General features: G+C 36.8%; 1 protein-coding gene across 6 annotated transcripts in view; it reads left to right on the top strand.

The window, feature by feature from the left end:
* The window catches only part of SOAT1 (sterol O-acyltransferase 1), a 74,458-nt gene extending 58,030 nt beyond the window's left edge, over nucleotides 1–16,428 (top strand). For all 6 annotated transcript variants that reach the window (XM_025430150.3, XM_025430151.3, XM_049112178.1 and 3 more), the window contains 11 exons: nucleotides 478–585; nucleotides 2,041–2,323; nucleotides 3,010–3,088; nucleotides 3,594–3,675; nucleotides 3,966–4,011; nucleotides 4,709–4,838; nucleotides 6,533–6,630; nucleotides 8,190–8,288; nucleotides 10,048–10,183; nucleotides 10,748–10,893; nucleotides 12,192–16,428. In XM_025430150.3, the coding sequence (XP_025285935.1) occupies nucleotides 478–585; nucleotides 2,041–2,323; nucleotides 3,010–3,088; nucleotides 3,594–3,675; nucleotides 3,966–4,011; nucleotides 4,709–4,838; nucleotides 6,533–6,630; nucleotides 8,190–8,288; nucleotides 10,048–10,183; nucleotides 10,748–10,893; nucleotides 12,192–12,248 (1,264 nt within the window). In that variant the 3' untranslated portion in view covers nucleotides 12,249–16,428. The remainder of the gene's footprint in view (nucleotides 1–477; nucleotides 586–2,040; nucleotides 2,324–3,009; nucleotides 3,089–3,593; nucleotides 3,676–3,965; nucleotides 4,012–4,708; nucleotides 4,839–6,532; nucleotides 6,631–8,189; nucleotides 8,289–10,047; nucleotides 10,184–10,747; nucleotides 10,894–12,191) is intronic.
* Nucleotides 16,429–16,835: the final 407 nt, after the last annotated feature.

The raw sequence follows: 16,835 nt of genomic DNA, 5'->3' as shown, positions 1-16,835 counted from the left end.
GAGGAAACAGGCTCTCCACTGAGCAGGGAGCCTGTTGGAAGACTCCATCCCAGGACCCCAGGATCATGACCTGAGCCAAAGACATCTAGATGCCCTACAGACTGAGCCACTCAGGCACCCTGAAATTTAACTTTTAAAATCTGTATCTGTGGGGAAACACAGGCTTTTCATATAAAAGGGAAAAATATTTTGAAAATTATAATTAAGATTTTAATGATAGAATTGTACCTTATGAAAAAATTATAGTATACTTCAATTACAAAACTTTTCAAAGCTTAGAGAGCATGTGACTGCTTGTGTGAGTGGGGGGAGGGGTTTCAGAAGTTTAACATTCTGTGATTACTGTTAGAGATGTTTACTTATAATTACTATTTGAGAGTGGATTTAGTATCTGCTGAACTGCCTTAAAGTCTTATATATGGTGTTTTAAAATTAAATATAGATAATTAACTTTATTTGTTTGAACTGCATTTACAGTGAGCTGTTTGAGGTGGACCACATCAGAACAATATATCACATGTTTATTGCCCTCCTCATTCTCTTTATCCTCAGCACACTTGTAGTAGATTACATTGATGAAGGAAGGTAAGACAGGAAATAAAATGTTTGGCTAGTTGATGCATGATGTTGGGAGTTTTCACTGTATTTTAATTTTGGTCAATTTTGGTGATTTGGGTAAATTTGATTCAGAAAATCCCAAAGCAGCAGATTGGAGGGTGAGATTCCTCTCTCTCCCAAAAAGCCCAACTAAAAGGAGTATTAGAAGTTTCATTACTTTCGTTTTAAAAATCGTCTATTTTAGTAGTTTCTAGGTAACTTTCCTAAAGAATTTTGTATATATGATTTATCAATTTTCCTACTATGGTATGCATTTCAGGTTGTTACCAGAAATAAGTAATTTATTGGAATTTAATGCTTGAAAAACTTTTTTAGATTTATTTTTTAGAGAGAGCGCTCTGGGTGTGCATGAGTGAGGGATGGGGCAGGGGAGAGAGAGAATCTCAAACAGATTTCCCACTGACTTGGGAGTCTGACTTGGGGCTAATCCCAGGACCCCAAGATCATGACCTGAGCTGAAAGCGTCAGACACCCAGATGACTGAGCCACTCAGGGGCACTTTTCTTTTTAATATAGAAATGAAATTGTAACTTTAAAAATGACAGTGTGGTAATCATACATTGAATTACGTGCATTATTAGAAAATTACATTTTGAGATAATGGTATGATAGTATATTAATAGATTTTTGAATTATGCCTATTTACTTTTGAAAAATCATCTTTTGGACATAATAGTTATTGCTATTTGAATACTTTATGTATTTTTTTAAAAACGATTTTATTTATTCATGAGAGACAGAGAGAGAGAGAGGCAGAGACACAGGCAGAGGGAGAGGCAGGCTCCATGCAAGGAGCCTGATGTGGGACTTGATCCCAGGTCCCCAGGATCAGGCCCTGGACTGAAAGCGGGCACTAAACCACTGAGCCACCCGGGCTGCCCTGTATTTTTTTTTTTTTTTTTTTAAGATTTTGTGTATTCATGAGAGACACACAGAGAGAGAGGCAGAGACAGACAGAGGGAGAAGCAGGCTCCATGCAGAGAGCTGGCTGTGGGACTCGATCCTGGGACTCTGGGATCACGCCCCGAGCCAAAGGCAGACGCTCAACCACTGAGCCACCCAGGCGTCCCTGAATACTTTATGTATTAACTTTAGAATATCTTAGAGCTTAAAATTAATGTTAGAATCTAATCACTGTGAAGTTTAAAGTTTTAAACTTTTATTTTAGGTTATCTTGGGTATCTTATGGTCAAAGATTATTATCTTAGGGGCTTTTAGATTTACTCTTGGGATATATTGTGAAGCAGAGGCCTAGAAGCACCTTGCCTCTTGCACAACTATTACCCTCATGACCATAACAGATTAATATCGTGTTGTGTTTCCTAAGGTTGAGAGTTTGAGGTCTGAAAGTTTTGAGTTCTATGAGTCAGTGCCTATTAAAAATTCACTTCTGTGCTCTTTCTCTGTGCTTTTTCTCCCTAGGCTGGTGCTTGAGTTCAATCTCATGTCTTATGCTTTTGGCAAACTTCCAGTTGCTATGTGGACATGGTGGGCCATGTTCTTGAGTACACTTGCAGTTCCATATTTCCTCTTTCAACGTTGGGCCAGAGGCTACAGCAAGAGTTCTCATCCAGTGGTCCATTCTCTATTCCATTGCTTCCTTTTCATGGTCTTTCAGATTGGAGTTCTAGGTTTGGGACCAACATATGTTGTCTTAGCATATACATTACCACCAGCTTCCCGGTGCATTGTTATACTTGAACAGGTAAGGTTTTGAGTGTTGCCCAGTACCATGCTATGTTTAGTTAAAATAATAATATTGATATTCTATTAGTTTTAGTTGTATTAGCTTGATAGATTGTGCTATTACTTATAAAATTAAAGTGTTAAACTCAATCATCTCATGTCTTAAAATTCATACTAGCTTCAGTGTTCTGAGTCTTGGTAATGAAAGTATATTGAGTTGTTTAGGAAGAATTCAGATCTTGTTCTTGAATGCTTTGTAGAAGTCATTTAAATTATAAAATAATTTTGTAATTAAAAATTCTACCTTTGAGGTATCAGATTGATTGGTTTGTCATATAAACTCTTCGCATCTGAGTAAAGATTTGTTTATACACCCTTCAGAATTTTCTGACTTACACTGGCTGTTAATGCTCTGTGTGACTAATGGGAAGGAATGTTTCAGGAGATTTTCTTTGAACAGGTTTTTAATTTTTTACTGTAATATGCCTATAATACATAATGCTGTTAGATGCAAAATAATTTGAATAATAACATGTCCTTCTTTACAGTTTTTCATTTGCCTTATTCCATAAACATGAACTTGAGTTGGTATATGCAAAATTAGGAAGTTCTCTGTATGATTTAATCTAGTGCTATTCTGGGGTTGCTTATAGGAGACAAGACAATGGTAGAAAATTCATCTTTTTTTCCCCCCTCCTTTTGTAGATTCGTTTCATAATGAAGGCCCATTCATTTGTCAGAGAGAATGTGCCTCGGGTACTAAATTCAGCTAAGGAGAAATCAAGTATGTAATTTTGTTAGGTCAAGGATTATTCAATAGAGTATTTCAACCTTTGGTATTTAGGGGGATGGCATTTTACATTCCATAGACATTGTGTTTGATTTTAAATATATAGGATCCATATTGATTTGGAAAACTATCTCAGTGTTTCCTGATTGTTCCTCTTTTGCTTTTGTACCTACCATTTACAAATACTGATCACCAGAGTCTTCAACTTTGTCTTATTTTTATAGAATGTTACTCATTATACCCATTTGTGCTTACTCTTTGAGTTGCTACTTCAGACCCTGGGAGGTATTTCTAAGTCACAGGATTAACTTCGTTTAGAGAGACTGGTAATATTGAATAAATAGAAGTCACTTTGGGAGATCAGGGAGAAATGACATGAGCTAAGTAAGAGAGGTCATTTTATTCTTCACTATTGTGTGCTTTCTTATTTCTGCCTTTTAGTTTTGCCAAGAGAAATATCAGAAGAGTATCTGATATAACCAGAGTTTTCCTTTTCCAGAGACTATTCCAGTACCCACAGTCAATCAGTACTTGTACTTCCTGTTTGCTCCGACCCTCATCTACCGTGACAACTATCCTAGGTAATTGTACTGTGGGGTGGAAATGTGGCTAGTGAGGTGGGATAGGTAGTCAGGCTCCAGTTTATGTAGGGTTACAAAGAATGTAAAATGAGTTTTAACTTTCTTGCTGGCCCTGGGAAGCCCCAAATGGTGATGCTAACAATCCAATTTGATTATGGGAATTGTTGACAGAATTATACAGGCATTCCATATTGCCAAAAGTGGTATTCTGGGTGGGAAAGTACTTTGAGGCTCTTTATTAAAGTTCAGTTACTTTATTTAGAAAACTTATTTTGTTTCTTCCTTTTTAGGACTCCCAGTGTAAGATGGGGTTATGTTGCTATGCAGTTTTTACAGGTGAATTTTTTCTTTAATCACTTAAGGTTTGTTGATGAGTGGGACATGCGGATTCAAATTTACAATAATAATTTAATCTGTTGAAAGTGTTAGTAAATCCATGTCTGCTGGGGACTTTAGACCTTTTTCTGAAATCTTAAACTATTTACCAGTACAGTAAATGGTATTTGTCTTGCCAACATCAAAAGTAATTTCCTTCAGTAGAAGAATTTAATTAAAGTCATTCCATTTGGTTACTGTAGTAGAGCTTTACATTAATTTCTGCCTCTTCTTACAGTTTTTTATTTTGGAATATATATGTATGGGTATGGTCTGACATGTTCCCCATCTTCCCCCCCAGCCCTGCTCCATCAGATTCAGAAATTCCAGAAGATCCCTTTTTTTAAATTGAATACTCATTTATGAAATAAGTTCTTTTATCCTGGGTTTCATGTAGCAGGAAAAGGAGGTTCCAAGAGTCTGATTTTTTTTGGTATGCCAGTTGGTAAAGGGTTGGGGAAAGGTATGCTAGAAACAAGGCTGGTGTAATACCTCTGAGGGATTGTGGTTTGGCACTCTTGTGCTAGTGTTCAAGAGAATACCTATGTGAATGTTAGTCTAAGGGTCACATATCTATCTTCTTTTGAAGGAAGAACAGTCACCATCTTTTCTTATATTAAGCCATCATTATGATAATCATATCTCCGTTCCATTTCAGGTTTTTGGTTGCTTTTTTTATGTGTACTACATCTTTGAAAGGCTCTGCGCCCCCTTGTTTCGGAATATCAAACAGGAGCCCTTCAGCGCTCGCGTTCTGGTCCTATGTGTATTTAACTCCATCTTGCCAGGTAACATGGGTACTGGTTCATTTGGCCATTCATGAAGTTGTAAGGAAAAAGAGAGCTGTTGCATATGCACACCTTTGATTTTCCTGCTTTTGCTCTGAAGTCATCTGTACATCTTTACTCATCTCAGCTTCTTTCCATCTGCTTCATAAGTGAGTATACTTGTAGTTTCAGCCCCATCTTTCTGTTTGTCTTCTGACTTTCAAGTTTTGTTTTCTGTGACTATAGATAGTCCATATTCATGCATGATCTTCCTGTTCACTATTCAGTTCATTGTAATTTTGCTTCTAATCTGACCAGGACACTGTTGTGGCCCTTACTGAATTCACTCGTAACCTCCTGATTCTAAATCCAATAGATAGGTTAGCCCTTATTCTGTTTCACCTCCACAAAGCATTGTCTGGATGCTGTTGACCACGTTTTAAAATCTCTGTCTTGCTACTCATTCTCCTTTTTGGCCATACCTCCATCTCCTAACTTCATTCATTCCATTTACTGTTTTCTAGAGATACATGAGTACCTATTATGTGCCAGGAACTGAGGACGTAGCAGTGAATAGGACATATATGCTCTTTACTCTCTGGAGGCTTGTAGTTTAATTATATTTAGTTTCCTTTACTTACTTTTTTTTTTGCCTGTCAAATGTTGATCATGGTTTCTGTTACCTTCTTTATTCCTATAACCTCTCTCCCAGACTCATAGGTTACCCTCCCTGCCCTTCCCCAAGATTTACTCCAATAAATTATTTTATCTGTTCCTCTAATCGAATATGTATCAAATGCATATCTTCCTCAATAGGATGCAAATTCCTTGAGATCAAAGATTGTGTCTTACAGCCAGCCAGTCAGTCTTTCCAGTATTGTCTAATACATAGTAGATGCTCCATAAATATTTTTATATATTTTTTGAATAAGCAGGTGAATGAAGGGGATACGCATAAAAATGGATATTTTACAATATAGTACAATATACACTACTTAAGTAGGACAAAGTGCTGATGAACTTTGTATTATATTGGACATGACATTTAATCTTGGGTATTGAAAAATAGGTGTTTGGCAGAGTAGTGAGTGGAAACATGCTTCTAGATAGTGGGATGGAAGCAAAGGCATAGAATATTTTAGAGTGGCAGAAGTCCAGTCATGGATGATGTTTACAGTACTGGGCATAAAGTCAAAGATAAGTTAGCCTTGTCACTATGGACATTTTGGGCTGGAAAACTGTTTTGGGGGCTTTTATCTGTATTATAGGATATTTAGCGAAATCTCGCCTCTAAAAACTAAATACCAGTAGTACAACCCTTACCCCTTGAGCTGTGACAACGAAAAATGTCTCCAGAATTGTCAGATGTTCTGTAAGGGGCAAAACCTCCCACAGCTTTAAGCAACTGGTTTAAAAGAATGCATGAGGGCTAGATTTTAAAGGGACCTGGGAACCAAGTTACGCGATACATCTAGGCAATTCTATTAAAAACGGGCTGGGTCATTTGTTACCTATAAAACCCACTTGGATGTTAGTGCTTTCCAAAACTAAAATAACTTTCAAAAGAACATGGTGTCATCTCTTGAACAAATAAGCTGGAACAGTAACTTCTATTTCACAGAATAAATCCAGCTAAGCAAATGATGACATAAAATTAATTGCTTGGTATGTGAGCTATTTGGAAAAACTCCTAGTTTTGTTAATCTTATTTTTAGGTGTGCTGATGCTGTTCCTAATGTTTTTTGCCTTTTTGCACTGCTGGCTCAATGCCTTTGCTGAGATGTTACGGTTTGGTGACAGGATGTTTTATAAGGTAATGTATCCTTGGATCCCTCTTTCTTTTCACATTTTACTTATGCACTTATGTCCTCATTGTTAACTATTTGAGTGGTGTTGGCTACTAGCTTTTTAACATAAACATTGTGAGATTCTTTTTCCGTAAGTTTTACCAACATTAAGTCTGAGATTCTTTTTTTTTTTTTTTTTAAGTCAGATTTTGGTGTCGATATTCTTAGCCACAGCTTCACAGCCTTATTTTCTACCTCTAATATCAGCTCCCTTAATAAAGCATGTGGTTTCTACTAGATGCTGTGTTGGTGGGGAGAGCATGTGTCCAGAGAGCATCATGAAACTTCATGAAACTTTGCTGATCGTTCATTTGAAATTGGCGGTCTGGTGCTGTAGGAGTGATCTTAGTAAATCATTTAAGACTGTTACATAGAGGCACCTGAGTGGTTCAGTTGGGTAAAACGTCTGCCTTTGGTTCAGGTCATGATTCTGGGGTCCTGGGATTGAGCCCCCGTGTTGGGCTCTCTGCATAGTGGGCAGCCTGCTTTGCCTTCTCCCTCTGCCTGTTGCTCTGCCTGCTTGTGGTCTCTTTCTCTCTCAAATGATAAATAAAATCTTTTTTAAAAAAGACTATTGAATAGTTCCTAAAGGAAATAACTTTTCCCTCCTTTATTTTTGAAAGGCATTAGTTACATTTAAAATAGTATTCTCACATTTGACAAAGTTGAAATTAAGTTCTAGACAAGAGCCAAGGTGTTGACGGTGTTCTATGATCCTGCCTAAAGCCCGCTAGAGTTTTGTTTGTGTAGTTCTGGCAACAGCCGAAGCCTTCCACTTCTTTCTCAAAGAAACGGGGTTGTGGGTTGCACTCTCTTGATTCCATTGATCTGATCTTAAAGTAGGGAGAAAGATATTACAGGTAACCATTGTCTCCTTGTACAATGTAAATTTTGTCATTATGGTACCAGCAGGATAGCTCCTGGGGCTATCACACTAAGTCTATAGGACCATAGAATTCTCTCCCTGTGTTTTAGCCAGGTAAGGGGATTTACTGATTGCTATTTAGATGAACCTTATATTTAATGACTCTATATGTTCTGTATCTTCTGTCATAACTCTTTTGATAATGAGACAAAATGAAGTTAAGGACTTCATCTATAGAACTAAAATTAGGGACGTCTGGGTGGCTCAGTGGTTGAATGTCTGCCTTTGACCCAGGGCGTGATCCTGGGATCTGGGGATCGAGTCCCGCCTCGGGCTCCCTGAAGAGAGTCTGCTTCTCCTTCTGCCTGTGTCTCTGCCTCTCTCTCTGTGTCTCTCATGAAGAAATAAATAAAATCTTAAAAAAAAAGGAATTAAAATTAATGTTATATATTGAGCTGAGCACTAGTGAACAAAATGCCTTTCAAGATTTTTCTGACATTAGTGTATGGACTAACAAATTATCATAATAACACACTCTGGATATTATGTTGTATGTATTTGTTCTTTAGGAATATGCAGGGGATTTTGCTTTGGTTCTCTGTGTATATGTGTATGTATATGTATCTGTGTAGTTTTAAACCTTTGCTTTTTTTTCTTCAGGATTGGTGGAACTCTACGTCATACTCTAATTATTACAGGACCTGGAACGTGGTGGTTCATGACTGGCTGTATTACTATGCTTACAAGGACTTTCTCTGGGTAAGCAGCAAGATTTAGTTGATGTTCAAGAAATGGTAGATTCTTTTCCAGAAAGTATTATTATCATCTAGAAGTGGTCTTTACTTCTCTGTGGGCCATTTATATTCAAGAAACCTTATGCTTTGAACAATACTGCTTAGAGACCAGTATGTACAATTAACTAGATCTAATACCATGGTTTTGCTCTGTGTTTTTTTTTTTTTTTTTTTATAAATTTTTATTTATTTATGATAGTCACACAGAGAGAGAGTGAGAGGCAGAGACACAGGCAGAGGGAGAAGCAGGCTCCATGCACCGGGAGCCCCACGTGGGATTCAATCCCGGGTCTCGAGGATCGCGCCCTGGGCCAAAGGCAGGCGCCAAACCGCTGCGCCACCCAGGGATCCCTCTGGGTTTTGTTTTACATGATTTTGAAGTAAGAATGCATTGAGGCATTTAGAGAAGTTGAAATGATCCACCAATAATGGGTCATTTCTTATGAATCTCATTGCCAACAATTAAGCTCCCTCTAACTTTTATTTTTTTATTTTTTGTTTTCTTGCTAATGTAGGGAAACACTTATGTTGGATTTATTTCTCTCCAATTGATGATATGTGTCTTTGGGATATTCTTTAGAATGTATTTAGACTGATGAAATGTAATCTTGAATGTCATTATCGATTATCCCTGGTATCTCTGGATTGCAGATTTTAGTAAGTAAGTCACTATTTGGCTAAGTGACAGCAGGTCATAGTACAAATAGCACTATAGTCAAGTGTTCTTTCATTCATAAGTGTAGTGTCACTTATGGACAAAGCATGGCATTTCTTTCTAAATCATAGTGAAAATGGAGAGGACGCCTACCTTATCTACCATACAATGTTACTCTAAGGGTTGAATGTCCATTTATATATAAAAATTATGTTTTGTCCACTGTAGTGACTTACAAATACAGGTTGCAAATATGTTTTTTAAAATATGCCCACTTCTTTTTTTTTTAAGATTTTATTTATTTATTCATGAAAAACAGAGAGACAGAGAGGTAGAGACACAGGCAGAGGGAGAAGCAGGCTCCATGCTGGGAGCCTGATGTGGGACTCGATCCCGGGTCTCCAGGATCATGCCCTGGGCTGAAGGCGGCGCTAAACTGCTGAGCTACCCGGGCTGCCCTAAATAGGCCTAGTTCTTTGAACATTTATGGTTTTGACAGTGCCTCATTTTAGTAAAATAAGGATTTTTTTAAAATAAGGATTTTAAAGCATAGATATTTATTGTAATTATTCACTACATTTGGATTAATCCAAGGAATAGATTGAAAAAGTCAAATATAGACATAATTAAATAGATGCCTTTAGCATGTGATAATTATAAGTCTTGTAATACATTTGACTCTTGAACAAGGTGGATAGGGGTGCTGATCCTCCCACACAAAAATCTGCATATAATTTTTTGACTCCCTTGAAGCTTAACTACTAATCATTTGTTATTGACTGGAAACCTTACTGATAACATAAATAGTTGGTTAACATGCATTTTGTACGTTATAGGTATTATATGCTGTATTATTACAATAAAGTAAGCTAGAGAAAAGAAAATGTTATTAAGAATATCATAAAGAATAAAAAGGATATCATAAGGAAATAACATCTGTACTATGCTGTATTAATTGAATAAGAGGACCCAGCAGTTCAAACCCATGTTGTTCAAGGGTCAGCTGTATATATTTTGAGCTTAATTACTTTTTTAAAAATTACTTTTTCATATTCTCCTTTTACCCTAGTTTTTCACTAAGAGATTCAAATCGGCTGCCATGTTAGCTGTCTTTGCTGTGTCTGCTGTAGTGCATGAGTATGCCCTAGCTGTTTGCTTGAACTTTTTCTATCCAGTGCTTTTCGTGCTGTTCATGTTCTTTGGAAGTAAGTATCTTGGCACGCTGGGAGTTGTGAGTATCAAGCTAAAAGAGAAATTTAGGAAATAAAGTCTAAGGGTAGAAAACTAGATCGTAGCAATACCATTTCAAGGCAGTGTTCATCAGACGGTTAGCATTGATTTTGAGTAATGAAATACACTGTCGCAGGATGCTCACCCTTTGAAGTAGAGTAGCCTCTTGAAGACTAATGTTAACAGTGATTTGGGAGGCCATGGAGACTATAAACAACGTCTGCATAAACTCTGTCAGGGTTCACCCCTGAATAATGTGGACCCTTCTTTGGGTGGTGGAGGGAAGGACAAGTTAAAATATGAATGATTCCATGAAATGTATTTTCACCTGTTCTGAATAGTCTGTAATTTCCAGCTAATTACTGATTAATAAATTCTAACACTGAAGCTTCAGTTTTACTTGCAGAACCAACAGCCAACTGTGTGTCCACAGTTGATGCTAATTGTGATACTTACATGATTACAGCACATAATTGGAGGCCCCCTGTTTCCTGGTGGATGTTTTGATAAGTATATATTTTTTATCATTATAATTTCAGTGGCTTTCAACTTCATTGTCAATGATAGTCGGAAAAGGCCTATTTGGAATGTTATGATGTGGACTTCTCTTTTCGCTGGCCATGGAGTCATCCTGTGCTTTTATTCCCAAGAGTGGTATGCACGGCAACACTGTCCTCTAAAAAATGTGAGTCCTCAGGCAGACTAGAGTGTCCCCAATTATGAGGGTTGGTAGGCAACATTAAAGAGAAGAGTAGTGCAGATGATGCTGAATTAATTAATTAATATTAAGGGGATGGAAAATGAGGAGTAAAAGGATTAGCTCATTTTCTTTGAGAGTCTTTGAGAGTTTTATGTACATTGAATGCTTCTAGCTTCTAGCTTCTAGTTCTTGGTTTTCTCTCTCACCCCCTCCCCCTGCCCACCTACCCTACTTCACTGCTTTTTCTTTAGCATCTTCTAACTTCCTTTCTGTGTCCTGAAAATGTAGGTGTTCTGCAGGGTCTTCTCAGTAGCACTGCATATCCCCCCTGCCCACCACCTACATATATACATCTCTCACCTCTTCCTTCCCAGAGCAATAAACTCTGCGAAAATGTCCTGCTATACTCATATGCCTAGGATTCCATTCCCCTTGATTCTTTGTTGTTGTTGTTTGTAATTATGTAAGAGTCTCATTTTTAAATCTTTCACTTTTATAGCTGCATATGGATAACTCGCAAATAGTTAGGGGGTGCCTTCTTGATACATCTGCCTGAGTATTTCTCGTAGGTACCTGTAACTGAAGATGCCTGTAATCAAATTAATCAGTTTCTCTCCCAAAGCTTTTCCTCCTATCTGTCCTGTTTTTCTTATGCTGCCCTCATGCCCCCCTCCTTATTTCTTACTTAATGCCCTTTGTGCATCTGAACCAGTGGGTTTGGTCTGTCTGGTGATGCTGCCCTCTGCACTCTGATTCCACCTGCCAGATTTTATTTTCTCAGAAACCACTTTGGATGCAACATCTTCCAGCTTTTTCAAATTCTTGCTTCAGTCTTTTCCTATTTCTGAACTTTCATAATGCTTCATCTGTTCTCATGTAATTTATTAATTTTAAACTTTTTATTACAGTAATTTGTATATATATCTTATCATCCTTACCTATCAAAAATTAGGTTTTAGGCCACTAATAGGTTTCTGCAAGATACAGAAAAAAGGTAGTGCCTGCTTGGAATTTGGTCAGAAGTCCATGTAATTGATAGAGAGAGTGTACTGGACTTGAAAAGCTTTGTGTAAAACTTCTAAATCATATAACCCATGCTGTAGATAAACATAATGAACATCTTTTAAATTAGTGAGCCTGCTTATAGCCTAAGTTACAGAAATGCTGGGAGGAATTGTAGGTGTGCAGTGTTTAACATCCACTCCCTCTTCCCACTCCGACGCCTTGTGCACTTGGTGCGTGCAAATAAACTACTCTTCCTTTCTTTTTTTTTCCCATCGAAGCCCACATTTCTGGATTATATCCGGCCACGTTCCTGGACTTGTCGTTATGTGTTTTAGAAGCTTGGACTCTGATTCATTCCTTGACATTGAAGATGGCTACTCTTCGTGATCTGGGGCCAGCATCCGTTTCCAGCTGTTCCTGAAGTTATCTGTGGTATTTGGATCACTCCACACTTATGGATGGCTCGCTCCACTCCTAGGTCAGCTGAGATGTTGGGAGTTTACTGGATCTTGTGCACTTAAAGCAGTACTTTTTTTTTTTTTTTTCATTTTTGCCTTTTTGGGAGAAGGGAGACTTGTAGCTGACATAATGACAGTTTTGCTCGGTTTCTGTTTTTTGACTCCATCTAAACATCGAGACTAAACATCATGTTTCCTTAGCCACTGAATTAGCCAAAACACTTAGGAAGAAATCAAATATTTTGGGCTTTAGAAATTTTTTTCAGGCACACTGTTGGAATGTATGCTAATTAGCTGTGTACTTAGGGAAAGAAATAAGGTGGAACGTTTTGCTATTTCTAGTAGAGCAAAAACCTCTAGTTTCCAAAGATAATCTCGTTATACATTCTAATTGTATTTTTCTTTTGAGAAAAGTTCAGTTCTACTCAGTTTTTACCTTTTCTTTATGAAGTATAGGTCATGGTTTCTGTGAAGCAGAATTACACCTTTCACCTTGAGTTTACATCCAAAATATTACATATTGAGGGAACAGAAGTAGGAAGGGAAAAAGAAAGAAGTGGCACCAGACAAAAAAAAGACAGTTTCTTTTATAACTTCCAAAGTAATTTTTAAAAAAGATTTGCTGAGTCAATCATGTGTTTAAATTATTTTATCTTGGAACCTCTGTGGAAGGCAACATTTTTAAATTTAAACTTTAATAACTTTTGGGAAGTTATGCAGTACCCTTTCTTTGTTAAATACTGACTTGCAATATTTTGCAGACTAGTAAGTCTGTAACATATAAGTATTAGTCACCTCCATTAATATTAAAGTGATTTTTAAAGATACAGAAGCTGGCTTCTGCACTGCTCTATTATTACACTTTCAATGGTAGTATACTTTAGATGAAACGAATTAATCATTTTCAAGAAAATGTACTCTATTATGTGATGTTTCCATGTTATAAGATGCCCATTTCTAATACAGTGTGGTGTGCAGGAATTATTTTGTTTATATGTTTGAGGAATGATTAATTGTTTGTAAAGACCGAGTATTTGGAATGGGATATGAAAGTGGCTGAATCTTCCACTCAAAGAAATGAGACTTAAAGAATTACCCAAAAGATGATTTTTATTTGGAGTAGCCAACTTGAGAAGCTGTGTTGGTATTCTAATAGCCTTACTGACTATCCAAAAAGTTTTGGGACATCTCTTTGGGATTCTTTTAAAGTCAGTTTGAGTGTCACAAGAAGGTGAATGGAGTTTTTAGTATGAACAACTTAATTTGGACAAGTACCCAGCCTCTTTACCTGTTTTATTCCAGTACCTCTGATCCAGATGAGTTTATGCAGTTTTCAGATATCTAATCTAATTTTAACAGACAAATGTGTGTGTTATCAGGACATTTTTAAAAAAGTAGTGCACATGTTCCCAAGCAGTAATTGTATGGTGGTGACATAATTGTGATGGGGCCATCACCTCCAAACAAGACTGCTTTAATAAACCTTTTAATCTCTGGGATTTTTATGAAAGATTAAAATGAGTCACTTGAATTTATAACTACATTTTAAATATAATGAGGGAGTTAAGAAAATCAGATTGGTCTAAAGCCTTGTGTATGAGTAAGTCATCAAATGAAGGCAGAGAATGGAACGCTTAGATCTGTATTTCTGTTGAAATTCAGCTGTAAATGTAACATTCTCATTGCTTATTCACTTTGTTGCTCTGTACTGATTCTGAATATTATATTTATTGGATTGAACGTTTTTTGTTTCCAGCTCTCATCTTCCCTTTATTAGTGATTTTATTTTTCTGTCCAAGACCTTGAGGTGACAACAAAAAACATGTTTAAAACTAAAGACTCTTTAGAACAGGTAAGACTGCCCTAAGAAATTTTCACAAAACGCTTGGAGTAGTAGCTACTTTTGAGAAACTAGTTTGATAGCCATGGTCTTAACTGTTAGCTGCTCTTGGCAAATGTCTGTTTATTTGAACCACTACTTGCACTCCTAAATAAATTAAAACTTCTCATGTGTTTCAGGAAGATTTATTGATTTTTCCTCTTTTGCTAATAGGGGTGAAAATTAGTTACAGGAGGATACTTTGTTCCTTTTGAAAAGGAAAGAGTTTAAAACTTCTTTCCTACAAGAACTATTAGTGATAGTACCTTTATTGTGGGTATTTTCTCTAGGACAACGGTTAAATCTCAAATTTTGTTATAAATCTGTTAGATGCTTTCATTCTCAGTCCTGGATAGTGAAGGAAAAGGGAGTGGTCTGTTTGTTTTTGGTGGCTTAATCTCCTGCAGTTGCCTAAGGGAAGTTGCTTGCTTTATGTTAGAATTAATAATTAGAAAATTGAGGCTCCTTTTAACCTTTCAGTAACTACTTTTTGCTTTTGGAAGCATGAGGAGTGCGGAAAATGTTTTTTCCTTTCAGTTTGTAGGGTAAGAGTGAGGGACGTTGGCAGGTAAAGAAGGTACATTGTGTAAATATTCTCTAATTGCAAATGCAGATTATGTTGTACAAGTCATTCATTTAGTGTAGGCAGTTTCCAATGAATTTTAAAATTATACTTGCCTGAAGAATGGAATCCTGAAAACCTAAAAGAACATTATGTATAAGGTTGGTCATGTGGGTTATGCAGCCCCAAAAGGTATACACTTTATGAATTGAGATCTTTTATGCAAAAAGATATGTTTGTTTTGTGTGATCATGAGTAATTTTAAGTCCAGTTCATTGTTTTGTATGGGGAAAAATAATGAAGGTAAAGGAACATAACTGTAGTAACCAGTGGCCTGATGTACGAAGTTTCAGTTATGAAACCATTAAAATTGTTACACTTAATCCTAGCATGCAAAACAGATAAAATATAGCTGCCACTGGTTGAGACTGGGATGCAGGGCTGGAGTCCTGTTGTTTGGGACACCCATTGTCTCCTACCCCCAAATATCCAGTTAGAAAACCACTGGTGCAGCAAAAAGGAATGTGATGTTTGACAAAGATAGCCCCATCCTACTGGCAGTGTGACAGTGGGCACGGTTGCTTCATTTATCAGAGCCACAGTTTTCCTCATCTGTAAAATGGGGCAAGAGCTACCTCATAGGGTTGTTGCAAAACACTAGCCCTGGCGGAAAACGGGCCTCATTATCTTCTTACTTTCCATAAATTCTAAACCTGAATCCTCATCATCTCGTTGGAATCTTTTAAAAATGCGAATGTTTTCAAATGCTGCACATTCCTGAGAATATGTGCTTTTAAATAGACTCTGTATGATGTGAATCCCCGTCCTACTTTGACGGATACAATAAGCACTCCCATAATGGAACTGACAAGAATTTAACAAGAGTTTTAAAGGCACTCATGTTTCCACCTCCAAAATTAGTTTCTTCATCTGTTTAGCATAAAGGTAAGCTGCTAAAAAGAAAAGCATCTCTGCTTTCACCTAGGTATTTTACTGTTAGAACTACTGTGTACCTTGTAGTTAAATTTTAGAATTTATGGAGAGGAAGGAAACTAACGAAGTCTTACTTTTTGCCAGTGTAAAGAATGCTTATAATCTTGGAAGGCAAAATTCTTAATGGAAGATAGTTCATTCTTTTGTTAATAACGTGTAATGGACTCGCTTACTAATCTTGTGCAAAATTTATGTGACATATATATAGTTTATATAATACAGTTTACATATACGTGCGTATATACTATCAGAAAGATCTGTCTTGGATATTGTTTTATGTATCTTATCTCTAGGCTTTATGTTTATGGCTCAAAAATTGAAACTGGGACATAACGGTTTTGAGGAATAAAGTGAGTATTATTAGTAAAGCTGATAAGCATTTGAGTATTCGAACATCACTAAAATTTCTATCAGGTAATAGAATTTTGGAACCCAGTTTATAAAGGAGGTAAAACACAACTTCAACTCTGGTTGAAACAGGAGAATGGAGTCCTTCCTGCTTGGTCTGCCCATGCTCTTTCTCATCCTAAATTTAATGTCCTGTTTGTACAATTTTACAGTTTTATCATTATTGATGTTCAATCTATATAATCTTCAAAGCCCTTAATAAAGTTTTTTTTTTTTCTGTAAAGCATAAAGACTTTTTAATAGCTAATTTGGATTTGAGAAAAAGAAAGGGTTAATCTCAGAAGTGATACAGTTTAAAAACTAGAACTGCCTCTTCTGTATTCCTTTTTCCTTTCTTCCTTATTTCAACATTATATTCACTATTTCTGCTTCCCATATGCCCTTCCCAAGGGAGTGCTAACCTTTAAGCTAGCAGATACTCCACTGTGTTTTTGGTGTTCGTTTGTTTTAATGACATGGTAGGTGTTCTTATTGTTTTAAATAACTGAGACATGAGGCAGTTTGTGCATGCAAGCAGTTAGGGATATAATTTGAATTCCCATGTGCGCATGTGCCAATTCTTGGGTGAGATGAGAGCTCCAACTCCAGCTCTACCATTTGGGCCAGTGTGACAGCCTCCTTC

The sequence above is a fragment of the Canis lupus genome, chromosome 7 (assembly GCF_003254725.2).
Source record: "Canis lupus dingo isolate Sandy chromosome 7, ASM325472v2, whole genome shotgun sequence".
Lineage (NCBI taxonomy): Eukaryota > Metazoa > Chordata > Mammalia > Carnivora > Canidae > Canis > Canis lupus.
This window is presented reverse-complemented; position numbering and strand designations above follow the sequence as displayed.